The sequence below is a fragment of the Hippopotamus amphibius genome, chromosome 6 (assembly GCF_030028045.1).
Source record: "Hippopotamus amphibius kiboko isolate mHipAmp2 chromosome 6, mHipAmp2.hap2, whole genome shotgun sequence".
NCBI classification, from domain to species: Eukaryota; Metazoa; Chordata; class Mammalia; order Artiodactyla; family Hippopotamidae; genus Hippopotamus; species Hippopotamus amphibius.
Genome location: NC_080191.1, coordinates 158,514,319 through 158,542,315, shown reverse-complemented (window position 1 = coordinate 158,542,315; position 27,997 = coordinate 158,514,319). Strand labels below are relative to the sequence as shown.

The 27,997-nt window shown below is 39.2% G+C and overlaps 1 protein-coding gene and 1 non-coding gene across 3 annotated transcripts in view; one reads left to right on the top strand and one right to left on the bottom strand.

Annotated features, from left to right (window-relative positions):
- MCF2L2 (MCF.2 cell line derived transforming sequence-like 2) overlaps positions 1-27,997 on the top strand; it is a 277,613-nt gene that overhangs the window by 115,294 nt on the left and 134,322 nt on the right. The window contains exons 5-9 of one of the 2 annotated variants that reach the window (XM_057738080.1): positions 2,333-2,452; positions 9,393-9,509; positions 12,390-12,539; positions 27,073-27,197; positions 27,796-27,910. In XM_057738080.1, coding sequence (XP_057594063.1) covers positions 2,333-2,452; positions 9,393-9,509; positions 12,390-12,539; positions 27,073-27,197; positions 27,796-27,910 — 627 coding nt within the window. The remainder of the gene's footprint in view (positions 1-2,332; positions 2,453-9,392; positions 9,510-12,389; positions 12,540-27,072; positions 27,198-27,795; positions 27,911-27,997) is intronic. The other variant, XM_057738081.1, reaches the window with a different exon arrangement.
- TRNAE-CUC (transfer RNA glutamic acid (anticodon CUC)) lies at positions 758-831 on the bottom strand. The gene has a single exon. It is a non-coding gene; the product is annotated as a tRNA-Glu (tRNA).

Here is a 27,997-nt window from a genome sequence, read left to right as displayed (position 1 = left end):
CCTGGGATCACCTCCTCAGTAAATTCTTTAGACCCAAATTCTCATCTTAGAGTTTGCTTTGTGGATCACCTAATTTAAGACAGTCTTCATTTTAGTTTTCAAATTATTTTTTCACAAATTAGAAAGACACTGGAAAAACCAGACAAAATGATATGATATGTGCCTGCTTTGGGCATTAAATTGCAGAACCTTGGATAGATTTCCTTTTCCATCTTATTAGTCTGATTTTTACCCCTATTTGTTGCCTTCCAGCAAGTACATGCATCCTTTCTCTGTAGGGACCTCAGACTGGGCAGCTCAGCCACATAAGCAGGCAGAGGCACATTGGGGCCAGCCACACCAACATTTCCACCAAAGCATGGCTGCCTGCAGTAGCTGGGACTGGCTGAAGAGAATGGGATTTTGTAGGATGGTAATATAGAGTCTGGGGTGGAAGAGGGACATTTGAAGCTTCAATTATGCCTACTTAGAGAAGCAGTCACACATATGGACATCATGGACACATGCAGAGTCTCTCTCAGATCACTCTGGAGCCTCATCCAGATACACAAAGAGTGTCTCAGCTCATTTGTCCTGTCATTACATAACAAAATGCAAGGATCTTCTGTTTAGGAACTTACATTTCAAAGATGAGGGAAAGGAAGACTTCTTTCTCTTTGTGCATGGATTGTTTCATCCCTTTGGTTTAGTTTTGGTTACAGTAGTTTTTTGTTTGTTTGTTTGTTTTGGCTGGGTTAAGTGACTTGTGGGATCTTATTTCCCCGACCAGGGATTGAACCCAGGTCCCTGGCAGTGAGAGTGCCAAGTCCTAACCACTGGACCACCAGGGGATTCCCTATAGCATATATTTGAGGGATAACTACGATGATGGTTGATGCCCTGAGGATTTAGACAGTTGACAGTACCCATGACTATTCCGCAAGTCTGATCTCTAGAGAGTTCTGGTTTCCCAGGATTCATAGACAGTACTTTAATTATCTAATATTTTAGCCTAATTTGTCCAAGAATTACACTGATTACCTTTATATGTAAAAGATCCTGTAGTGCAGGGATCTAAAAACCTGGTTACCAGTCAGAATCTCTTAATGTACTTGTTAAAAATACAGATATCTGGACTTTATCCCAGTCCTAATGAATCAGAATATTTCAGGGTAAAGACCAGATTATTTTTTAACAAGCTCTTCAGGAGGTTGTTCTTGAGAACCGCTGGAAGAATGGAAAGCCACGAGCAATGGGAAACTTGGATTCCCAATTTTGCCATTAAGTTGTTACCTGAATCTGTTATCTCATTTCTCAGGACCTTACCTCAAGATGAGGGCAATGCTTCCTGAAAGCAACTTAGCAATAAGCTGTGTTAAGAACCCTTAAAATACTAAATCTTTGACTTAGTAATTTTTCTAGGAAGCTATGTACCAAAATGTGGATAAAGATTTCGTTTTACTGTTATTTATAATAGTAAAAATATGGAGGAGCCTGAATCACTAGTAATAAGGGATTGGTTAAATAAATTGTACACCGATAAAAATATTTCCAAAGAATTTTTAATAAAAGGAATAAAAGCTCATGGTATAATATTAAATTAAAAGGCAGGTTGCGGGACTTCCCTGGTGGCGCAGTGGTTAAGAGTCTGCCTGCCAATGCAGGGGACATGAGTTCGATCCCTGGTCCGGGAAGATCCCACATGCCACGGAACAACTACTACTGAGCTCTGCAGCCCGCGAGCCACCACTGTTGAGCCAATGTGCCCCAACTACTGAAGCCCGTGCCCCTAGAGCCCATGCTCTGCAACAAAAGAGGCCACTGCAATGGGAGGTCCATGCACCGCAACAAAGAATAGCTTTCACTCACCACAACTAGGGAGAGCCTGTGCTCAGCAGCGAAGACCCAACGCAGCCAATAAATTAAATAAAAATAAATTAAAAAAAATAAATAAAAGGCAGGTTGCAAAAATTTCTACAGTTTGAGTATAATTATGATAGATATTTAAGCAGAGAAAATAGCCTAGAAGTAATTAGATTGAAATATTAAGAATGGTTATGAAATCATGGGTGGTTTTCTTCTAATGCATACTTTTATTAATTTCTCAATTTTTCTATAAAGAGTATAAATTGTTTTTTTAATCAGAAAATGTTTTTGTTTGGTTTGGTTTGGTTTTTAAGGAAGGGTTTAGGTTATGTGACAGGTAAGAGCTCTTTCCGCTGTGAAAACCTGTGAAATATATTCTAATTCTTTGGCATCCGTGGTGTCCACTTTAACTTTGTCATCCGTAATCTTAGGTAAGAGGAGACCAATGGGTGTGACATTTGCCCTGATACTTTTTATCATCTTCCAGGTAGCATTTCCAGGTAACTTGCAGCTCATATTCATTCTTCGTCCATCTCGCTTTATCCAGAGGACTTTCACTGACATTGGCATTAAGTACTATAGAGATGAATTTAAAATGAAAGTGCCGGTAAGCATGACCTTTCATCTTATCTGTATTTGTTTAGGGCATGGGGAGAAGATGGCATGTGAGCTTGTTTCCAAAGAAGGTAGGACTTCTCAGGCAGAGAGGGAGAGGAGGGTATTCTGGGCAGAAGGGATGGCATGTGTAACGACATGGAAGCAGGAAGTACCCACTTTATGTGAGGTCCACGGGGAAGCCCCATTCTGGCTGGAAGTACATATAGGATAACCTTTTGGAAGGAAAGGCAAGAAACATGGAATATGTGTTAAGTGTAAGGATAAAGGGTATGGATTTAATTCAGTGTGCAGTGGGGATCCAGTGAAGGTTTTTGAGTCGGGGAGTGACTTGGGTAAAGGGGTACTGGAATTATATAAATCCAGTGGTGTTATATAAAAGGTGATGTCCAAGACCATAGAAAGAGATTGAAAAAGGAAGAGAAATTGTAATAGTATGAGTAAAGGAAAATAAGGATCTAAAATGTGAAGGTAACAAATATAGGCAATTGTGAGTAAAAATTAAAACCGAAGTTGTGATACATATAAAAGGAAAACAAATTAAAATAACCATATTAAAAGTTTTGCCTCTAACTTTGGCAGAGCTGTGGGGCAAACAGGCACTTGCCTACTTTGTTGTTAGGAATGAAGTTGGTAATGACCAATATGAAGGACTAATTGATGGTGTTTATCAAAGATTAAAGTGTACATACTTTCTGACCTACCTGTAAGAGTTATTCTGCAGATACCTCATACACGTACACAAAGATGCTTATATATTGATATTCATTACCAAACTGTTGGTAATAGCACAAGATTGGAAAAGAAATAATGCCCCAAAACAGGAGGCTGGTTAAATAAATTATGATCTACCCAATCAATTAAATATTTTGCAGCCATCAAAAGTGGTAAGGTATGGTATAACCAAGGTGGAAACGGCAGTTTTTTATAAAGTTAAACATATACCTGCCCCATGACCCACCCAAGAGAAATGAAGACACATTTCCAAGAACAGGTGAATAGATAAAGAATTGTGGCATATTCATATAAAGGAATAACATTAAGCAATAAAGAGGAGTGAAGTACTGAACATGCAACAACATGGATTTATCTCAAAAATATTCTCTTGAAAGAAGGAAGCTAGACACTAAAGAGTATATACTCTGTAATTCTTTTTATATAAAGTTCAAGAAGAGGCAAAACTAAGGTGTGGTGGTAGAAAAATTAAAACAGTGGCTGCTGTTAAGGGTGGAGATAGTGGAGACCAGAAGGAGGCCTAAAGGAACTTTCTGAGGAAATGTTCTATATGTTGGTTAAAAAGTGCTACATGTGTATATACATTTGTCAAAACGAATTGAACTGTACCCTTAAAATCTGGCCATTTTACTTGTGTAAATTATATCTCAATTGAAAAATGAAAAAGACAAACAAATAAGATAAATCTATAGTGATATAGAAAATTTTGTAATATATTTTTGGTTTTATTACTTGTTGAATTGGAAATAATTTTCAACTCATAGAAAAAACTTCAAGAATAAGAGTAAAGAACGTTCCATACCCTTTTCCCATATTTATTCACCTGTTGTTAACATTTTATCCCCATTTGCTTTATTATTGATTTATTCTTTGCCTCTCTCTATATATTAAACATCTCTATAGATTCATACATCTCTTTCTCTATGTGTAGTAGGTATATTTATCTCTATATAAATATGTATATGTGTATAGAAATATTGATATATATATTATACCTATACATAATAAGTATACCATGTGTGTATTTGTGTACAGGATGCAAGCTAGGATCAGATAGTGCATTTAGTTGTCTCTTTAGTATTGTTTAATCTGAAACATTTCCACAGCCTTTCTTAGTCTCTTATGACATAAACATTTTTGAATAATACAGTCCCTTAAAAAAAAAGTACCTCATTTGGGGCTTGTGTGATGGTTTTTCGGCATTTGGTTTGGGTTATGCATTCCCATCTGGAAAATGACTTGACTTATCTCATGGCTTCCTCAGGATATCACATGTGGAGACACAGAGTGTTCATCTTCCCCTCATTGGAGATGTTAATTTTGATTCCCTAGTCAAGGTGTTCAGTATCTCAAATGTATTATAATGTTTTCTCTTGCAACTAATAGAGAGTCTTTGGAGAGATACTTTAAGATCATACAAATACCCTTCTCCTCAAAAAATTTCCTCTCTATATTTAATATCCATTGATGATTTTTGCCTGAAACAACCTTTATTATGTTGATTGCAAATGATTTTTCAACTCCAGCATTCTCAACATTTACTAATCAGAAGTTGGTATTCTCCTGTAAGCTAGAACTTTCCCTTCCTACCTGTTTATTTATTTGTCTGTTATCATTATGGATTCTTATTTTCTCAATGGCTTATAAATCATTACAGTTCTTAATTATTTTGGCGCTCAAATTGTCCCAGATTTGGCCAATAGGAACCCCTTCTAGCTGGCTTCTGTGTTCTTGTGACCTGCCCCCATCATTTTTTTTCAGTGCTTTCTTACCTTCTGACCTAATATGATGTTCTAGCTTATCTCATATAGACCTAATCCAGGCCTGTAGTTAGCCATTTCTTTGAGGAGCCCTGGTTCCTTTCGATGATGGCACCAGCAGAACCTGAACTGGATCCCCAGGGTCAAGATCTGGATGCTAGATGTGGTATTACTACTCAGGTGTCTTTAATGCTGGGCCCTTTCAGCAGAGTCTGTGCATATATGCACATATACATGCACATATTTGTGATTATATATATACACATGATGTACACATATGTACATGCATAGGTATATATGTATATGAATATGTGAATTTATTCTAGAAATCATAGAGTTCACACTGATACCTTAAATTTTAGGCCATATATATAGACCAGATGATATATTTTTAAGTGGGGATAAAAGCAAGGGGAAAATAGTACATATAATATGTTCTCATTTGAGTAAAATTGGAGGGGCATATATATGATTGCGTATGTATAGATCACCTTGAGAAGGATATATAAGATATACAAGAAACTGGCTGAAGTGGTTGCTTCCTGGATGCAGAACTGGAGGCCTGTAGGGAAGGGTGAGAGGAAGACTATTTTCTATTAATATAGATTCTTTTCTGTTTGAGTTTATTACCACCTACATATATTGTCTGTTCAAAACAAACCCAAAAAACACCCTCACTTTCATTGAAATTGCTCTGAGAAAATATGTAGCTCATCTCAGTTAAAAGTGACCATCTCAGATGAGGGATTTTTCTCTCTTTTCCACTCTTACTTTCCCTCTTTAGTTCCATTTTATATTAATAATCAAGCTTCTTAAAATACTGTCTCCCTATACTTTGGTATTAACCAGACTCAAAATGAATTTCCCCTTCTTCTTCTTCTTCTTCTTTTTTTTTTTTTTTTCTTAAACAATAGTCTATTTTTGCACAGAGCAGAGCAAACTGAGGCAGATAATTCCCAAAGAGGGTGACTTGGACCTAAAAAAACCCACCATTAGCATGATATGAGACAATGCCACCAAAGATGGTAAACTCTGTGAGGCACCAGCAGAACCTGAACTGGATCCCCAGGGTTATGGCTGCTTTATTGCTGTCCCAGGCAGTTGACAGCACCTAAGAGAATGACAAAACCCAAGTGCTCGGGGTAATCATGCTTTTCTACAGGGGATGGGAGAGCACAAAGTTCTATCTACCCTGATCACACTGAAGTGACTGATGCACAGTATTGGGATCTGCCACTTGGTAGAGGTAAGAAGCTCACAGTGACATTAAGTATAGCAAGGGCCCTGCACAGGTTAGAAAGTAGAGCATAGCTCCTTAAAGACTTCCTATGAACCTGGTACTCATAGGTAATCTCCACACTAGGGTTTTTGAGATGCTTGGCATTCAACTTCAAGCTGATGATTCCCACACAGAGCCTATTCAGTATGATGTATTAACCAAGGAGACAGCTCATTTGCTGCTCTCCTCATCTCATTTGAAGGCTTTTCTCCAGTATGAACTTTCTGGTGATGAATGAGGTTAGACCTTTGGCTGAAAGCTTTCTTACATTCTCTGCACTTATACGGTCTATCTGGGAGGTGAAGTTCCTGAGCAGGCTTTGACAGAAAAATTTTCCACATTTGCTGTACTGGTGATGTCTTTCTGTGGTGTGAACTTTTTGCCGTTGAGTAAACTGGGTGCTTTGGCTAAAGAATTCTCCACATTCAGTGCACTATTATGGCTTTTCTCTAGTGTGAACTCTGGTGTTTAATGACAATATTGACTAAAATGTTTCCCACATTCAAAGCATGTATAAGGCCTTTCTCTAGTATAAACTCTTTGGTGCAAAATGAGAGTAGTTTTGGCTAAAACATTTCCCACACTCACTGCCCTCCAGTCTTTGCTCTGGTGCACAATAAGGTTGGAGCTTTGGCTAAAGAACTTCCCCCTTTCACTGCACTCATAAGGCCTTTCTCCAATGTGAATTCACTGGTGCTGAAAAAGTATGAGTTTGTTGTTATTTAAAAGTTTTACCTGATTTGCTGCACTTATAAGTCTGTTCTCCATTGTGGAGTCTTTGGTACTTAACAAGTGACTCTTTGTGGCTGAAGGCTTTCCCACATTCACAGCACTTATAGACCCTCTGTCCATTGGGAAAGGTCTCCACACACTCAGTGTCCTTTTGTGGAGTGACTTGGTGCTGGAGAAGGCCAGAGCTACCAGGGATATCCTTGCCAGCCTCCTGGCATGTGCAAGAGTTCTTGGATACATGGGCTGTGTAGCTCTTCATAAAGGCCTTACCTATGTCTCTTCTAAAGAGTCTCTCTCCACTGTCCTGGTGAAATTTCACACCTGGCCCACACAGTTTCTGGCCAGGGTTTGTTCCCAGGTCCTCAGCTAGATACAAACTACCTTCTAAGGCCAGGCCACACATCTCCCAGGGATAGAACTTCTGGGTGGACAGGTCTGTCATTGAAGTATTTGTTTGTGGCACTTCTACAGAAACATTCTGCTCAGAAGGTACCTCCTTGTGCTCTGCTCCAAGCGAACAACCAGGCAGAAGACATAAGGGTTGGGGGAGCTCACAGAGGAGCCAAGGGTCCACAGCTCACTCCTCTGGGAACTATTTTCACCAGGGTCTTAACTGCTGGTGACATGTGTGCTGTGTGGAAAGGTGTGTCCCAGTGACACAACAACTGCAAAGGTCTCCAGCACCACATTGTGGTACAGGAGTCTCTGGGCCTCATCAAGAAGCCTCCATTCCTCCTGGGAAAAGTACACAGCCATGTCCTCAAAGGTCACAGGGCCCTGAATCACACCCATCAGCATGGCTGTCCCAACAGAGTCTGTGGGCGAAGTGGGGACCTAGGCACAGTGGCCCCTGTCACAGCCCCGAGACAGAGTCAGGCCAAATGGTGCTCACACTGAGCCACAGACCCACCTCAGAGAACTGGGCATAGTGCTTTCCTGGTTCCCTATGCCTTGGGCCAGGCCCATGGTTCTGAAGCTCCCCACCAGTGAATAGATCTGAGTTTTCTCCCATTCTGTTTTTTTATTATTTTATTTTTATTTTTTTCTCTTTCTCTCATTCTTTTTTTTGTTTGTTTTAAGCTCATTATTGGAATATAGTTGCTTTACCCTCTTGTGCCAGCTTTTGAGGTACACCAAAGTGAATCAGCTGTATTTATACATATATCCCCATATCCCCTCCCTCCCACGACTCCCTCCCACCCTCCCTATCCTGGCCCTCTAAGTCATCACCCATCATCGAGTTGATCTCCCTTTGTTATACAGCAGCTTCCCACTAGCTATCTATTTTACATTTGGTAGTGTATCTATGTCTATGCTACTCTCTCACTTCATCGCAGCTTCTCCTTCGCACCCACCCAACCCCGTGTCCTGAAGTCCGTTCTCTACATCTGCATCCTTATTCTTGCCCTGTCACTGGGTTCATCAGTACCATTTTATTAGATTACATATATATGAGTTAGCATGTGGTATTTGTTTTTCTCTTTCTGGGTTACTTCACTCTGTATGACAGTCTCTAAGTCTATCTACCTCATTACAAATAGCTCCATTTCATTCCTTGTTATGGCTAATATTCCATTGTATATATGTGCCACATCTTCTTTATCCATTCATCTGTTGATGGGCATTTAGGTTGCTTCCATGTCCTGGCTATTGTAAATAGTGCTGCAGTGAACATTATGGTACATGTTTCTTTTTGGATTATGATTTTCTCTGGGTATATGCCCAGTAGCGGGATTGCTGGGTCATATGGTAGTTCCATTTTTAGTTTTTTAAAGAACCTCCTAACTGTTTTCCATAGTGGCCGTACCAACTTACATTCCCACCAACAGTGCAGGAGGACTCCCTTTTCTCCACACCCTCTCCAACAGTTATTGTTTCTAGATGTTTTGCTGATGGCCATTCTGACCAGTGTGAGGTGATACCTCATTGTGGCTTTGACTTGCATTTCTCTAATGATCAGTGATGTTGAGCATCTTTTCATGTGTTTGTTAGCCATCTGCCTGTCTTCTTTGGAGAAATATCTATCTAATTTTATTTTGATCTTCACCAGCCCACCCTTTATTGGAATTTTCATTGCAGATTTTTAGGTCTCAGTACAGCATTTGCTTTTGGTGGCTGAAGGGTATAACTTAGCCTTGGAACTTTTGACAAAATTTCACCTAAAGCAAGACCTGACTTCTAGGTAGCTTAGGACTGAGCTCACTAATTTAAGTCACCATTTTGTTGCAGGCTTTTCAACTGCTATTCCTCACTCAAAGGGGGCAAATGGAAAGAGACTTTAAAATGTTTCTCTGCTGGTTGTAGTAACCATCTTTGGATATAAATGCCTGATCAGGCAAAGTTGAAGTGCTATTTAAATACCAGTAGAATCTAGATGAACTTCTTAATTATCTGTGAGGAATATACTGGGGTTTTTTCTGTTATAGATCGTTATGTTAAACTCTGTTTCTGACCTTCATGACTACATCGACCAAAGCCAACTGACAGAGGACTTAGGGGGAACTTTGAAATACCGCCACAGTCAATGGATAAATCATCGAACTGTGAGTACCAATTTATGTGCCCTTTTCAGTGTCCCTCCTGGTTTTCTAGAGAAAAGAGACTTAAAGATCAACTGTTGGGCAGTCATTGCCCATGACTACCTAACATCCGGAAGGCTGGGTTTTCTAAGTGACAGGCTAAGGAGAGAAACAATGTGCAAGGATAAAAGCTAGGGCTTCTCCTGCTGATTACCTTTGTCTTGCCTCATTTTCTGGTATGGAGGCTTGGGGGGACTTGACTTAGAGTGTACCTGGGGAGTTTGCAAAATACCAATACCCTGCTATACCTCAGAGAATTTAATTTACTTGATCTGAGATGGGTCTCAGGTATTAGTGGGTCACAGAACTCCCCAGATGATTCTAGTGTATAGACAGATTGAAACCCGCCAAGTCAGAAGAAGCTGCATTTAAATGTTGCCACTGTTGCTTATTGTCTGAGCTCAGGTGAGTTACTAAACCTCTCTGAGTTTGTTTTCTCCCTTGCTAAAATGGGACTAACACAGAGGTTCTCAGCTGGGGGCAGTTTTGCCCCAGAGGACATTTGTCAGTGTCTTTAGACAGACAGTTTTTATAGTCATAACTTGGGGAGAGGAGTGTTACTGGCATATCCTGGGTAGGAGCCAGGGATGCTGCTAAACATCTTATAATGCGCTAGACCGCCTCCCGCCCCCCAGTAAAGAATTATCTGGACTGACGTATCAATTGTGCCAATGGTGAGAAAACTTGGACTAACAAAAGCTACCTGAAGGTTTGATATGCAGAATAAGTGATATAATGTCTATGAAAGCACCTGAAATATAGTATTTTACTTTTTCCTTCTTACTCATAGTGGTAGTTATTATGTTAAACTAGGAGGGTCAGGAATATTAAGGAAAAAGTGAGATTGAAGCTCAGCAAATGTTTGTTTACATAAAGTTGTCATTCCCCTTTCCCTGCTCTCCTAGCCCCATACCCTTGAGATAATTAGGTTTTCTATGCAAAATCAGAAGCTGCCTTCACCATCCTGATGACTTGCAGTGCCAGCACGCCTCTCTGTCTACTCACTTTGGAAACATGTTGTTCAACATTTGCCGATGAACACCTCAACTACATTTGATTAGCTAGGAGAATTCACCCTGTTTTAGAGTGTAATGTTTTGTGATATATTTAAAACAAAGAAATTTAAGAAGAAAACAAAAATAGATTTCTAGTAACAGTATACCTTTATTTCAAAGCTACAGATTCTAATCCCTCCCTCACTTTTTTGTATGCCAGGTAATTCCAAGGAAGGCATATTCCTTCCCAAAATCTAGAGGAACGTCCACGACCTGGACTGGAACCCTTTAAACTTCTTATTAGTTTTACCATAATAATGGTGACTCCAAGAGAATCTTACTTAAAAAAAGGAATGGTGAAATTCTTCACAAATATTTAATTCTAAATAAGTCTAAATAAATATGAAAGATAAGGTAGGATGCTGAGTATTATACATGAGTATGATAGTGGTCATCCCAGACTGCAGTTTTATTAAATTGTGTAAAACATGGAACCTGGAGTGGCTTCTAGGCTTGCTTCTTCACTTTCTAGATTTTTCTTACATTACTTGAATAACAAAAATAATTTATTGTTGCACCAGCTTTTATGGCTAGCCAGCTCTCATTTTTGCTCTGATTTCTCTACCAATTCTTTATATTATTCTGTTCATGTTTTTCAAGTTGCCTCAATATTTTTTGAAATAACATAAATTTGTAACAAATAAAGAAAAAAACCAAAGCACCTTGACATCAAAGATAAAAATTGTTCTCTAAGAATTGAGAGAGAGAAAGAAGACTGAAGTCGTGAAGACTGATTATTTAAAGACAGGCATGAGCAGACGTGCTTACACACCTCCTCTCCCACCAGGCCTAGTGTGTATTTATAGTTTGTGTTTATGCAGATATAAAATGTATTATAGCAAAGTTAAAAAAAAAAACAACTAGTACTGAAACAGAGATAATGCTTTACATGCCTTTTGCAAATTTTCTGTATATATTTTACATACCCATATATATGATTAGAAATATAATAATATAATACATATATACACATATACATATTATTTTATATCCTGTGAATATATAAATCCTTTTTTTTTTTTTGGTAACATTGTGCTTTCTATATATCAGATCTTTGAGACTTATAAGAAGTTAGAACTGAAAAGAACTTTAAAGATTATTTATTTCAATCACCTTATTTTACAGATAAGGGAACTGACCTTCAGAGTAAAGAGGTGATTTATTCAAGGTCGTATGGTCAAGTAGTGGCAGAGCCAAGACTAAGGCCAAGCTTTTTTGAATCACCCTATTAGTATCAGGTCCTCTGTACCATTTCCAATGAGTGATTACTAATAATCACCAATTAGTGATTATTCACTAATCAGATACATGGAATCAAGTTATTTTGTTAATAGGACTAGCCACAGGAAACCTCTGGCTTTCCCCTATTTCTAGGATGACATTTCCAGGCCTTATACCTGATTCTCTTAGTTCTTAACTGTTACATTTGTAAGATACTCATCTGTGCTCAAGATCCTTTCAAACTTGCCATTCCTTTTGATCCTCAAAAAACTCCTGAAAAAAAACAGAACAACCATTGGTTGAATCCTGCCTTCTTTCTTTCCTTACTGCCCTAGTAATGTGATCTCAGCCAATTCACTTGACCTGTTAGAGTTTCAGTTCCCTCTTCTCTAAAATGGAGATAAAATGCCTTCCACCCTAGATTCTAGAGATGATAGACATATGTGTAGCACAAAATGTAATGCATGGACTACTGCATATACCCAGGAAATAGTTCTCCTGTCCTATTGGGAGAGCATAGTGGTGAATGTTAATCCCTCCACATTGTTATGATTATCTGACCTTCCAGGCCATTGAAAACTTTGCTCTGGCATTGAAGACCACTGCCCAGATGCTCCAGACTTTTGGGGCATGCCTGGCCACAACAGAGCTGCCCAGAAGCTTGTCATCCACTGAAGACCTTCTCATGTCCCACACAGGGCAGCAGGGCAAGTTGCAGGTGAGTGGTCGGTGACCTCTCAGAGGCCAGCCTCTGTGCTGGCAGATGGTCAGCTTCCTGGAGAGTGCTGGGAGCAGAATTAAAAATTAAGCCCTCTTCTTCCCTCTTCTCCAGTGACTTGGCAGCCACTAATCATCTTTTTTTTTGTGTGTGTGTGTGTTTGTTTTCACTGAATTTTTATTTTTTTTATTTTTTTTTTATTTTTTGGGGGGTACACCAGGTTCAATCAACTGTTTTTATACACATATCCCCATATTCCCTCCCTTCCTTGACGCCCCCCCTCGAGTCCCCCCCACCCTCCCTGCCCCAGTCCTCTAAGGCATCTTCCATCCTTGAGTTGGACTCCCTTTGTTATACAACAACTTCCCACTGACTATTTTACAGTTGGTAGTATATATATGTCTGTGCTACTCTCTCGCTTCTTCTCAGTTTCCCCTTCACCCCCCGCCCCCTCCCATACCTCGAGTTCTCCAGTCCATTCTCTGTATCTGCGTCCTTGTTCTTGTCACTGAGTTCATCAGTACCATTTTTAGATTTCGTATATGTGAGTTAGCATACAATATTTGTCCTTCTCTTTCTGACTTACTTCACTCTGTATGACAGATTGTAGTTCTATCCACCTCATGACATATAGCTCCATCTCATCCCTTTTTATAGCCGAGTAATATTCCATTGTATATATATGCCACATATTCTGTATCCATTCATTTGTTGATGGGCATTTAGGTTGCTTCCATGTCCTGGCTATTGTAAAGAGTGCTGCAATAAACATTATGGTACAAGTTTCTTTTGGGATTATGGTTTTCTTTGGGTATATGCCCAGGAGTGGGATGACTGGATCATATGGTAGTTCTATTTGTAGTTTTTTAAGGAACCTCCAAATTGTTTTCCATAGTGGCTGTACCAACTTACAGTCCCACCAACAGTGCAGGAGAGTTCCCTTTTCTCCACACCCTCTCCAACATTTGTGGTTTCCAGACTTTGTGATGATGGCCATTCTGATGGGTGTGAGGTGATACCTCATTGTGGCTTTGACTTGCATTTCTCTGATGATTAGTGATGTTGAGCATCTTTTCATGTGTTTGTTGGCCATCTGTATGTCTTCTTTGGAGAAATGTCTATTTAGGTCTTCTGCCCATTTGTGGATTGGGTTATTTGCTTTTTTGGTATGCAGCTGCATGAGCTGCTTGTATATTTTGGAGGTTAATCTTTTGTCCGTTGTTTCATAGGCAATTATTTTTTCCCATTCTGAGGGTTGCCTTTTAGTCTTGTTTATGGTTTCTTTTGCTGTGCAAAAGCTTTTAAGTTTCATGAGGTCCCATTCGTTTATTCTTGATTTTATTTCCATGATTCTAGGAGGTAGGTCAAAAAGGATGTTGCTTTGATGTATGTCAAAGAGTGTTCTGCCTATGTTTTCCTCTAGGAGTTTTAAGCCACTAATCATCTTTAATCTTCTAGATAGGCAGTATGTGAAGAGGAAAAATCTCTTAATGACTCGGAGTACATGTGAAAGGATTGCAGGTTGTGAGAAACAGCCCCTCAAAAGGGAACTCATTCCAGCTTTGTGCTGGTGAGACAAGGTGTGTGAGTATCCCTTCAAGGTCCACACTCCTACGATCCTCTCAGGACAGATTAAGATATAATGGCTGAAATTACAGGGAGAGAGGGATGGGAGTCGGCTTTTGAAGCTTTCCTGAGGCTATTGTGAAGTTTTGGGGCAGACTAGTAAGCTGACTTATCGCTTCACTCTCTCAGGGACATGTCTTTTTATCTGGGGACCAATTTGAGAAAGAGAAATATGAAAGGTGCTCTGAACCGGGTTTAAGGAGAGGCACCTGTTGAAGGATTCATAAAAGCATGTCAGAATCTGCTGGGAAGGCAGCTTGGCAGGTTCTTTTAGGCCATGCAGTAAAGGGAAGTCTTCTCAGGGCTTACTGGATGGGTGTCAGCGCCTTTCTGCCTCCAGAAGCACAAACAGACCAAATCTGTTATTTTGAAGGAGACCAGGACTCAACAGGGCAGCAAATCAAGGATTGGACGGTTGATTCATCATAGCATTGCATGTATACTTGCTGTGTTGAGCTTAAGAAGAGCTGAGCTCTTTTATCTGTGACCCAAAATTTGCAAAAACTTTGCTTTGCTAGGTGATTGATTTTTCATTTATTCAGCATATATTGAAGACCCACCAAAACAAACAAACAAAATGCAAACTCAAGGAAAACATAGTTTAGTTAGGGGAGTCAGAGTCTAGTAGTTGAGGCAAGTTAATTCTTTCATGTGTCAGGGAGCACTGTTTAATTCTCTCTTTAAGGGTCTTGGTTACCAAAAAGAATTCAAAATGTCTTCTAAAATTACTCTGAGTCATCAAAAGATCTGGTTTGAAACTGTAGAAGCCTGAAAGCATCCTGGAATTTTCCCTGGAAATGCCTCTGAGAAGCTTGACCTTTTTCTTTACCATACGTATTGGGCAAGTTTACCTCCCATGATTCTTGGAAGAGACGGCATGGGGTGTGGAAGGCTGGGTCTAGGGTGCCTCTGTGAAGTCTGCTAGAAAAGGGTTGGTGATCCACACCCACAGGTCACAAAACACAGGAGCCTACAGAGCAGTCAGTTAGTATATGGGTGTTATGTTGAGCATCAGAGCTCTGGCCTGGGCTTGTGAGCAAGCGTGTTCTGTGCCTCATTCCAGGAAGTGTTGGGAGAGGTTGCAGAGCAGAAGCATCAAGATGACAATGTGGCCAATCAGGGAGGCCTCTGGGGAAAGGGTAAAAACAAATTAGATTTTAGATGAGGACACATATCTGAGGGGTGAAACCAACCAGTCAGGTCCTGCTGTATGTGCAGTGGGGGTCCCAGGGAAGGCAGGTAAGTGGGTGTTTTGTCATCTCTACACAGACAAAGAGCTCCACAGAGGTAAAGGGAGGGAAAGAACCAGTCTCTAAGATGGAGTGAGGTCATTTCTTGTTCATAGTGGCCAGCTGTTCTTGGAATTAAACACTATGCATATAAGTCAAATTATTATGCTGTACACCTTAAACTTATACAGTGCTATATGTCAATTATATCTCAGTAAAATTGGAAGAAAAAAGTATTAAGTGAATTTGTGTTAAAATTTATTGTCTATATTTTACCAAGTAATATTAACATTCTTTTAAAGGCTATACAGAGGGTTTGTTTTTTGTGATTACTAATTGTTGACCTAATACAAATTTGATTTCTTTGTCTCATATCTTGCAAATTAGAAGCAAAAATTCCAAAATCATTAAACTAGGTTTAGATTTTTCCTTTTTCCCATCCAAAAATGCTTCAGAGAGAGAAAGGGTTTATATTATAAAAAAGGAATATTGTTTAAACTTTTATGAATAACTTAGTAGTTTTTATGGTTGTTTATACATTATTTTATTTTATTTTTATTAGAGTATTATCCTATTTTTTTAAACCAAAGTTTCTATAACTAATTGAATATTTTTTTTCCATTTGGAAAGCATCTTTTCCAAGGGAAAAAATAGTGTAAGATCCATCCTCAGAACAGTGAACTTTAAATCTATTTAAATATCTATACAGCTTCCTTCCTTCCTTCCTTTCTTCCTCCCTCTCTCTCTTTCTTTCTTTTTAAAGTAGAGATGAGAAGGACATTGCTACCTGAGAGTTTGGGGGGTTTTTTGGAAAATTTGAAATCCAATTTGTCCTACTGCTATATTATTCATTTATCAAGTCAAGCTTGTTTAACGAAAAAAAGGGGAGGGCTCCTCTCGTCCCCCCGCCACCCCGTCAAAACAATGTGAACAAAGATGGGTGAAAGGAACTTCTAGTTGGTCTCTGTTGACACAGCCCACACTGTTATAATGCTTTCTGCCAGATCCCAAGATTTTAGGGCTTCCTTTTGCTACATCCTAGCAACAGCTATTTCAGTGTTAATTCCTTTAAAATCTACCCTTTCTACTAACAAACCCCTAAAATTACTTTCAGCTTCCTCAGAAAACATAGGGTTTCTCAACTGAAAAAAAAAAGTAAAAATTAAAATAAATAAATAAATAAATAAATAAATAAATAAATAAATAATATATATATATATATATATCTTTATGAGTTACAGTGTATGATTTAAGCCTTCCCAGCCTGGAGAGTTTCTGTCTGAACAGCACAGCATTAAGAGATTTGGTTTGATTTCTTGACTTCCTTCCTCTGGAGGATCTTTGGGAGCCCTTATTTTAGATTCACATGAGAACATAGTTGCCTCTACAATCAACCAGTGAAAATATGACAGTCATTGAAATTAAGAACTTTTACAACCTCATTTGCTAATTCTTTATGGAGCTGTTACCATGTTCTTTAAAATTATTCTCCAAAAGAATCTCTTGTCTCTTGACCACACTGGTATATCAAACCAGTCTGTTTACAAAGAAAAAAATCTCAGAACATTCACAGCAAGAGAATCATACTGAATTTTCAAGAAAACTTACGACTTTAAAGAGGCTCTTCTCTAGAAACATACATTCCTTCCCTAAGGCTGAGCCACAGGTTGGCTCTTAATCCATGTTTATGGTCAAAGAAGACCCCCAATAGCAATATGTGTTATTTTCTGTCCAATTAGATTGTGGGCACTTGGGCTTCATACTAAGACTTGAAACCATCTGAAGAACAGAAAGGCATAGAGAGTCCTGTACACACACTCAGCACTGGTCTTCTTCCTTGTTGCTTTTAATAACTTTTCTCTGTCTTTAATTTTTGTCTTTTTGACTACTATGTATCTTGGCGTGTTTCTCCTTGGGTTTATCCTGCCTGGGACTCTCTGTGCTTCCTGGACTTGGGTAGCTATTTCCTTTCCCATGTTAGGGAAGTTTTCAACTATAGTCTCTTCCAGTATTTTCTCAGGTCCTTTCTCTCTCTCTTCTCCTTCTGGGACCCCTATAATGCGAATGTTGGTGCGTTTAACATTGTCCCAGAGGTCTCTTAGGCTGCCTTCAGTTCTTTTCATTCTTTTTTCTTTATTCTTTTCTGCATCCGTGATCATCACCATTCTGTCTTCCAGGTCACTTATTCGTCCTTCTGCCTCAGTTAATCTGCTATTGGTTCCTTCCAGTGTATTTTTCATTTCAGTTATTGTGTTGCATATCTCTGTTTGTTTGTTCTTTAATTCTTCTAGGTCTTTGGTAAACTTTTCTTGCAACTTTTCGATCCTTGCATCCAATCTTTTTTCAAAGTCCTGGATCACCTTCACCATCATTATTCTGAATTCTTTTCCCAGAAGAGTGCCTATCTCCTCTTCATTTAGTTGTTTTTCTGGTGTTTTATCTTGTCCCTTCATCTGGTACAAAGTCTTTTGCCTTTTCATTTTCTCTGTCTTTCTGTGGCTATGATTTTCAGTTCCACAAGATGAAATAGTGCTGATACTGCTTGATTCTGCTGTCTGCCCTCTTGTGGAGGAAGCTGTCTAGGAGGCTTGTGGGTGCTTCCTGATGGGAGGGACTGATGGTGGGTTGGGCTGGGTGGGTGGAGCTCAGTAAAACTTTAATCTGACTTGGTGGGTGGAGCTCAGTGACACTTTAATCTGCTTGTTTGCCAATGGGTGGGGCTGTGTTCCCACCCTGGTGGTCATTTGGCCTGAGGTGGCCCAGCCCTGGAGCTTACAGGCTCTTTGGTGGAGCTAATGGTGGACTCTGGAAGGGCTCACGCCAATGAGCACTTCTCAGAACCCCTGCTGCCAGTGCCCCTGTCTCCTTGGTGAGCCACAGCTGCCCCCCACCTCTGCAGGCAACCCTCCAACACCAGCAGGTAGGTCTGGTTCAGTCTCCTATGAGGTCACTGCTCCTTCCCCCTGGGTCCTGGTGAGCACACTTTTTGTGTGCCCTCCAAGAGTGGAGTCTCCGTTTCCCCCAGTCCTGTGGAGGTCCTGCAATCAAATCCCGCTGGCTTTCAAAGTCTGACTCTCTGGGGATTCCTCCTCCCAGTGCTGGACCCCCATGTTAGGAAGCCTGATGTGGGGCTCAGAACCCTCAGGACTTCTGCGGTATAACTGTTCTCTAGCTTGTGAGTCACCCACCCAGCATTTATGGGATTTGATTTTAACGCGATTGCGCCCCTCCTACCATCTCATTGTGGCTTCTCCTTTGTCTCTGGATGTGGGGTGGTTTTTTTTGGTGAGTTCCAGTGTCTTTCTGTCGATGGTTGTTCAGCAGTTAGCTGTAATTCTGGTGCTCTTGCAAGAGGCAGTGAGCGCATGTCCTCCTACTCCGCCATCTTGATTCTTCTCCCAGCACTGGTCTTCTTTAGGGGAGGCTAAGGTCCTCATGAGTCAAGGCAAGCACGCACAACTCAGCACACTCATCCCATCCCTGTGTGTGCTTCTCGCACATAGTTGGAGAATTGGAGCACATATTTAGAGCATGTACACATAGGGACCCCAGGCTGCTCTGAAAATTGGATCTTTCTCTAAGGAGAGCTCTCATTTCCTGAGGGAGGGCAACCTTGACAGGATACAGACCATCTCTCAGTTTACAAGCAGTATGGCAGCACTCACCTCCTGCCACCGGGATCCTATCTGCACAAAGAGAAAACTCGCCAAACTCCCAAGAACTTATATAGATGTTACCAGAAGCACGTCCCTGAGCTCCTGCTCCAGCCTGAATGCCAGCAGTGAAAAAAAAAAAGTAAATACCCAAAATGACCAAGGATATTTTCTTTCCATGGGACCAAAACTACTTAAGATCCTTGGACCGTGGGACAACTGGATATCCACATGGGAAGCAAAGGAAATTGGAGGCTTACCTCATACCATATATAAAAATTCACTCAAAATTGATCAAAGAACTAAATGTAAAGTCTGAAATTATAAATCTCTTAGAGGAAAATACAGATGTAAATCTTCATGACATTAGATTGAGCAATTGTTTCTTAGGTATGACACCAAAAGCACAAGCACCTAAAGAAAAAATAGTAAATTAGAATCATCAAAATTAAGAATTTTTGTGCTTCAAAGGACACTATCAAGAAAGTGCAAAGGTGATCCATAGAATGGGAGGAAGTATTTGGAAATCATATATCTGATAAGTATCTAGTGTCCAGAATATATAAACAATTCTTAAGCATAAAAAGACAAGTAACCCAATTTAAAAATGGGCAAAGGGGGACTTCCCTGACAGTCCAGTGGTTAGGACTCCTCGCTTTCACTGCCAAGGACCCAGGTTCAGTCCCTGGTTGGGGAACTAAGATCCCACAAGCTGCAGCATGGAAAAACAAAAAAAACAAATTAATAAAAACAAAAAAATAAAAATGGGCAAAGGATTTGAATAGACATATATCCAAAGAAAATATATAAATGACTATTAAGCACATGGAGACATGTTCAGTGTCATTAGTTAGTAGGGAAATACAAATCAAAACTGCAATGATACAATACAAATTAATTGAGAAAAACCTGCAACAATATACCCACTAGGATGGCTATACCGTCTGACGTCTGTATCCATGGTTCTTCATCCAAGGATTCAACCAAAAAACTTCCAGAAAGTTCCTAAAAGCAAAACTCGAAATTGCCTTGCACCTGGCAGCTATTTACATAGCATTTACATTGTATTAGGCATTATAAGTAATCTAGAGATGACTTAAAACATACAGGAGGATGTCCGTAGGTTATATACAAACATGCCATTTTATATAAGGGACTGGAGCATCTGCAGATTTTGGTATCCGAGGGAGGTCCTGGAATTAATCCCCTGTGGATTCCAAGGGACAGCTGTGCTGGCATTGTAAATTTGAATCTATTTTCTTTGTAGGAAATCCAAATAATAATGTTAACTTTTATTTGGAATTTAAAATACCTGTATAAACTTATGATTTTTGAAAACGTTTCCTCGCTTTGTCCACTGAAAAGGGCCTAGAAGCAAAGACACCCTAGTAACAATGCATATACCAGATAGCACTCAAACATTGACTTATAAATATCACTTTCTATCAAAAGAAAGCAGGGCTCTTTGGAGAAATATAAAAATATAAAAAACAAGAGAGAAAATACAAGAAGGACCTGGGTTATTTTGTTTTACCAAAAACTAAGAAGGGTTCCAAAGATTAATCAAGACTCAGGCAAAAAGAACATGAGAGCCAGCTCAAAGAGGGGCTCACAATGGCCAAACTTGGGACACTTTAACCATCAAAAACAATAATGACTATAATTGACTAACATACTAAAAAAAAAAAAATTGTTGAGTTTGTAGTAATAATCAAAAAATAATAGAAAACTGAACTAGTGGCCTATACTCTTTTACAATGTCAGTGATAAAAGAATAAGAGGCCAAAGAACTGGTCCTGATTAAAGACTAAAGGTATATGACAATTAAATACAATCTTCAAGTCTAGATTGAACCCTGGCTTACAGAAAAAAGAATTCTATAAGGGATGTTATTGGGACAACTGGAGAACTCTGAATATGAAATTTACGTATTAGATATTGTATCAGTGTTAAACATCTAGAGTTTTTTAATATTGTGGGTGTTTAAGAAAGTTGTATTCTTAGGGGAAAAGTGCATGATGTCTGTGGAAGAACTTAGACGGTTCAGAATAGATACATGGGGTAGGGAGAAAAGAAGGGATAGAGGGAAGGAGGGATAAAGCAAATGTGACAAAATGTTAATAGCTGGTGAATAGGGATGAAAAAAGTATGGGAGGTCTTTGTTTGTAAGTTTGTTTTCATTTCAGAATTTTAAAGTTTAAAACATGAAGGGATTCTCTCCTTTTTTTTTTTAAACAGAAAACAGCTAATAAATGTAAACAAATAAGAGAGTTAGAAAATCCTAATGAAATAAATGACTGGGCCAAAATCATCAACTATTAGGTTGAAAGGGGAAAATGTACCTTTTTAAATGAAGAAATCTGGTGGATACCACACTAACCACATAAACTTAGCATTGTAAACAATGGGGCAAACTGACATCTGGCAATCCTCTCTACACGTTGTTAATAGTTCATCATTAGAAGTAGGAGAACCACACATTCTGTTCTCCCTAATGTAATGCAGTGTAAATTACATGTCATCACCTATGAAGTGTTTTTGCCAAAAATATTTGACCCAAATTTAATCAAACCTCTCTAGATCTAACTTCCAATTTATAGGAAGTAAAAGGCATAGAAAAACAAGTTAAATGACATTTCAAGCATTCTATCGGAAAATTCCAAATGTGGAACATTGTTTAAAAAAAGTCGATGCCAGAGACTTTTATTATGCTTAGGTATAATAATGGCATTGTGTTTTTTATGTGGTCCTAGCTGGAGCCTGGTTTGAAATAAAAATGTATAAACATAGGAAAATGGCATTATTTTAAAGAGGTGCATCCTGAGACATTTAGGGGAAAGATAGCATGACATCTGCAACTTCATTTCAATTGATTGTTCAGCAGGGAAGTATATGGAGAGCTAAAGCAAAATGATGAGTTGTTAGTAACAGATAAATCTAAAGAGAAGGTGATGGGTGTTCATTGTATTGTTCTTCCAACTTTTCTGGATGTTTGCAATTTCTCATAACCTGTCAAGATGGAAAAAAAGTTACCAGATCATCCCACATACAAAAAAAGGGAAATTGCTCCTCACAAGTATTTTACTAAGTGGGACAGTAAATAGAGCAGGTACCTGTAATTAACTCAGCCTAAAGCACAGTTTTGCATTTATTGTCCCACCCAAGGATCTGCTCAAAATGTGTGAGGCATAGTGCCAGGTACTGTGGGACACAGAGTAACAGGAGGCAGTCACACAGACCCTAGGTTAACTGGAGAGACAAGTTATAAATAAATGAAAAGTCACTGAAGACTTCATTAACGGGATGAGATTTGGGGATTGGACAGGATATCAGTAGTCTGAAAGGAGGGAGACAGTGGTCATAAGTAAAGGTCAAGGAGTAGAAATAAACCATGTCTGTGTGAAATATGGGTCCAAGTAGAGCCATGAGGAGAATTTTTGCAGAAAATTAATTCATTCCTCAATTTGTATAATGCCTGGGTTTTACGATTATAAAAATATGGCACTGCAGTTATCTGCCTTCAAAGAGCTGACAAAGTACAGTTGGTGTTGTACAATTGGCTCTGTAACTGTGGGTTCTGCTTTAGAAGATTCAACCAATCTTGGGTCAAAAATATTCTGAAAAAAAAAATTCCAGAAAGTTCCAAAAAGCAAAACTTGAATTTGCCACATGCTGGCAACTATTTACATAGCATATACATTATTTAGGCACTATAAGTAATCTAGAGAGGATTTAAAGTATACAGGAGGATTGCATGTGTTATATGCAAATATTACATCATTTTATATAAGGGACTTGAGAACCTGTGGATTTTGGTATCTACTGGGGTCCCAGAACCAATCTCCCACAGATACTTAGGGACAACTGTAGTCAGAAAGATGGATAATAACAAGTTTTTGGTGAGGATGTGAAGAATTTGGAATCTTCATACATTGCTCATGGGCATGTAAACTTTGGCAGGTCCTCAAAAGGTTAAACATAAAGTTACCATATGACCTAGCAGTTCTACTCCTAGATAGATACATAAGAGAATTGAAAACCACACAGAAGTTATACATGAATGCTCATAGCAACATTATTCATAACACCCAAAAAGTGGAAACAGCCCATATATCCATCAACTGATGAATGAATGGATGAATAAAATGTGGTATATCCATACAATGAGGTATTATTCAGCCGTTGAAAGGAATGAAGTTGATGCATGCTACACTATGTATGAACCTTGAAAACATTATACAAAGTGAAAGCAGCAGACACAAAAAAGCCACATATTGTATGATTCCATTTATATAAAATATCCAGAATAGGCAAATCCACAGAGAAAGCAGGTAGATTAGTGGTTCCTGGGAGCTGGGAAGAGGGAGAAATGGAGAGTGACTGCTAATAGGTATAGGGTTTCTTTTTGGGGAGTGATGAAAATGTTCTGGAAAAAAAACATGGAATTATATACTTTAAAAGATTGAATTTTATGATATATAAATTATATTTCAATTTAAAAAAAGGAAGATTTTTGGGCCCTAAGACAACAATAAAATAACAAACCCTATGCAGATATGTACTTTCTTACCCTGTTTTTGATGGCCTTGCAAAATTCTTTCTCAGCAAAACAGCTCTTCCTATTGTCTTTTTCCTTGCTGGTTTTGCAGGCAGTTCACAGAAGCAGGCAGTCTCCCTCTTATATCTCAAAGAGGATGATTCTTAGCTCTCTGTCCGTCTTATTTAGACCAGAAACATGGGGCCTTGGCCTTTGGCTCTCAGATGCTTTAGTCAACTAAGACACTGTACCATGCGTTCATTTAAATAGGGTAAGACTCCCATTTGTTTTTGTTGTTTTTAAAATAAGAAAGCTAAAAGAGCCATAGACCTTTTTCTCATCATGCAGGAGAAGAAAGTGCCAGTGGTCCTTCAGTTATGTGACAGATCAATCTTTACAAATATGAATACTGTTTAGTAATCAGTATTTGTTCCATTCAGCATTCATTCAGTTTTGTATTCAGAGATGACAATTCCATCAATACTACCAGAGTAACAAATAATCAAGAAGATAATCAATTGGAATTACAAATTATTTTCATAGGCCCTCACAATAATTTTATAGTTTTAAGAGTTTTCAAAAACCCTTTGTTCAAACTCTACTTGCAGAGAACATAAGTTAGAAAGAGGTAGGCAGAGAGGTCTGGTTTTTGCACAGAAAGACAGAACTGGTATTCTTATGAATACCAATAGGTATTTCAGTCAGTATGAAACACCATAGGATGTTTTGACGTTAATAACCTAATAATCAGTGTTTTAATCTAGTTTTATATCACAGGGAGATCTCTCTCAGTAGCCACTGAGGAAAGGAAATGTCTCATCTTTCAAGGACTTTTTTCCCTAAATTTTGAAGATTTTCATTTTAAAAGCCAGATTCTGGAATTCATTAGTTGACATTATAAACAACACAAGACAGTAGAGCTAACTTTAAATGGCAGATGTTGGATAAGTATTAGAAGTGGAATAAGGAGTGTAAAGCAGTCATGTATTCTCTAGGCTCTGACTGGTTCTTTTACTTCCTGCCTTACCGCCACTCCTAGCCCATGACACAACCGAGCACAGGGCCTGGCATGTAATAATAGTTCTTTATAGTACATACATTTTGAATGAATGAATGAATGTCTACATCAATGTTTACCCTTGTCATAGGAAAGAATTCCTCCCATAAAATTTAAATTCTTTTGACCCTGAAGTAGTCCCCCATGCCTTGCTAAATAGGTCTTCTTCTGAACAACTGCTTGTTTCCATAATGATGGAACCATAATGATGAGTACACACTCAGACAGCCCTACCAGTTGTTAAAAGAATTAAAGATTTATATCCCTTGAGTGCCTCATTCTACCTCCCTGGGCCATTTTCCAGGACCCACAAGACCTCCTCATGATTCTGGCAACTGAAGGGTTAACACCTGGACCACAGTTGGCCTCAGGACTGTTTCACCATTGTGTCTGACTTCTGTGCTGATTGTTCAGTGCCTACTCTATACAGGTATTAAATATTTTGAATTGTCACCACTGTGAACAAGGACAAACTCCATCTCGGGGTTGGGCAACTTACCTTTATGCTGTCCAAGTACCCTAGTTCCTCAGTCTTTCCCTCTGTGTTTATGGCAGATTTTGGTAACCCTACTGAAGCTTATCATGTGGGCTGGTCCCAAAGCAGTAGTCAGGTCACAATTTTCCCTTGCATTCTTTTAAAATTTACTTTTGGCCACTCCATGCAGCATGCAGGATCTTTGTTCCCCAGCCAGGGGTCGAAGCTCTGCCCCCTGCATTGGGAGCACAGAGTCTTAACCACTGGACCACCAGGGAAGTCCCTTTCCTTATATTTTTAACCATGTAAAGGAAATACACAGTGTATGACATCATTTACAAAGATTCATCTTTTCTCTCTCATATACTTTCCTCACACTCTGCAGCTTCTTGGCTGTATCTCTCTTCCAAGTGTTCCCTTCTGATGTCTCCTTACTCTAGCAATATGCCTCTTCTTCTTTGGTCCCTCCACCTTTCCTCCCAATTCTGTATCACACACACACGTGTGTGTGTGTATAAATTTATATAAATAAGATAATGGCTAATGCCACAATACTGCTGAAATCCTAGAAGCTTAGAGGCAGTTAAGAAATGAAGTAGAAAAGTCAAGACCCTTTTTCATGGGGAGGAGGAGGAAGGAAAAGCTAAGAGCACTCCCCATCATGTCTTATTTATCTTTATCCATCTGCAACCTAATTTCTTTTAGACCATTTTTAATTCATCCAACCTACAAATATTTAATGAGCACTGATGAGATAAGAAATGAGGGCTGAAACCTAAGAGTGAAAAAGAAGGGATATATCTAGATCCCAAGCAGGAATACCAGCCAGTGGCTGATTTGGGGCATTACCTGGAGAGGACAAAGCCACAGGGGCTGTCCAAAGAATTTTGATCAGAGGAGTCAAATTTATCATCAGCCAGATCTTGGGACAAGTTTGAGGCTGGGTATAGGTAATGGAAGCCTTCAAAGGGGTGAATACTGGAGTGGGTTGGGAGATGAACAAAGGCCTAAGGTTGAGGGGGCCTGGATTTCTGTGTGACTGGAGTGGAGGGTATAAAACTCCTCCCACAGGAAATGAGCTCTGCATCAGTGAGACTGGAGGTGGCTCGGCGTTGAGGGAGAGATTTAGTGTTCATGTGCATCAAGGAGATTGTTTTGTATCAGTGGGCCTATTTTTACCTTCAGGGCATACCAAACCCAGAACTCTCAGTAGCAAAATTCTAGGCCAGGCTCCACCCCTTTTGGCTTACCTTATGCTTAATGCTCAGGGCATTGAGAGACCACCTGTACCATGCGAGCAGAGGACTAGAGCCACTGGATTTGGAAGGAGATAGCCTAACATCTTCCCCAGTTGCAATGCCCTAAATCCCCATGTAAAAAGAGGAGAATAGAATTGCCTTGGAGATGTGAATCTTTCCATGACAAACTGAAATTGCTGCCCATCTCTGCTGAACTTTGATAACTGAACAAGGCCACACTTTGGGGACAGGACTGGTAGGTGTTTATTGATGAGACCATATGAAGTTTTTTTCATGGTCAACTAGCAGTTATTACATTATCATTGCATGGCGTTTTCCAGCACTTAACTTTTTTGATATTGTCATGTTCTTGTTTCTGGCCACTATCTTTGATTAAAACCAGATTTTATTAACTAATTGTTTTTAATTAACAACAACTTGAGACACACACAAAAACTTAACAGTTGTTTTTGGAATGGGAAAGTGGATGGGCTGTGGACACAAGACTTGATGTTTTCAATATGTACCCTTTTGTATATTTTGAATTTTGTATCACAGAATGTTACCTGTTAGGAATAAGTTAACCAAAGCTCAACTTCTTTAGCATTTAATTTGCCATATAATAAAAATATACTGATCTACCATTCTCCTCACCTCAAATCTACCTAGAATTTTCTTTTAATTCCTTCTAAGAGAGACTATATTTTCCTTTCTCTAGGATGAGCTGAAATTACTTGGAATGCAAGGGGCCACATTGCTGTCATGTATTCAAGAACCAGCAACCAAAAGTCCCACCAGTAAACTCAGTCTCAATGAAGCTGAGAATGTAGTTACCATGAAAAGGTGAGTGAGAGGGGTAGAATCTGCTTTTTCGGGAGGGAATACATAGAAACAGATGATCTGAAACAACCAAGAACAGATTGGAACAGCTGCTGATGCATCTTGGTGGGGTCAAGAAAGAAGAATATTTGAATATTTGAAACAACAAATGAAAAACCATATTATCCTTCTGGCATCTATCTACAGAGATCTTTTTATGAGAGTTGCCGTTCCCTCCTCCTATGATCTGCTTTCATCCCAGATTATCAAGGAAGATGGTAGTATTTACTGAGCTTCATTGCTAAATACCAGTTTGGTTGGGTGCTGTGCTTTGCACACCTGTCTTCTTAGGTGGAAAGAAATAGGCTAAAGGTAAGGTTACCTGGGGCACATTTTAAAGCATAAGAGCTGCATCTGAAGTGAAGTTTCTGCCTAGCACTGAGTGTGTCCTGATTAAAAAATAGAAAATGTGGAAACTAGCTGAACCAGGCGAAAGTCATAGGTGACACAGACTTCATAATGAGATTATATCACAATTAGGAGCTAAAAACATGGATGTTAGCTACGTGAGCCTGTGGGAATGAATGCTAACTGCATGTCCTTTCTTGTTCTTTCTTGACAGGTTATTAATTCAGTTGGATGAAACAGAAAAAGTCTTTAGTCAGTTCTGGTCTGAGCATCACCTGAAGCTTAATCAATGCCTACAACTGCAGCACTTTGAACACAATTTTTGTGAGGTGTTATTTTCTTGTTTAATGAAACTTCCTTTATGATTCAGTGACTTCTGGTTCTCTCTTCCACCCTTGAACTCTGGGCATCGGGCC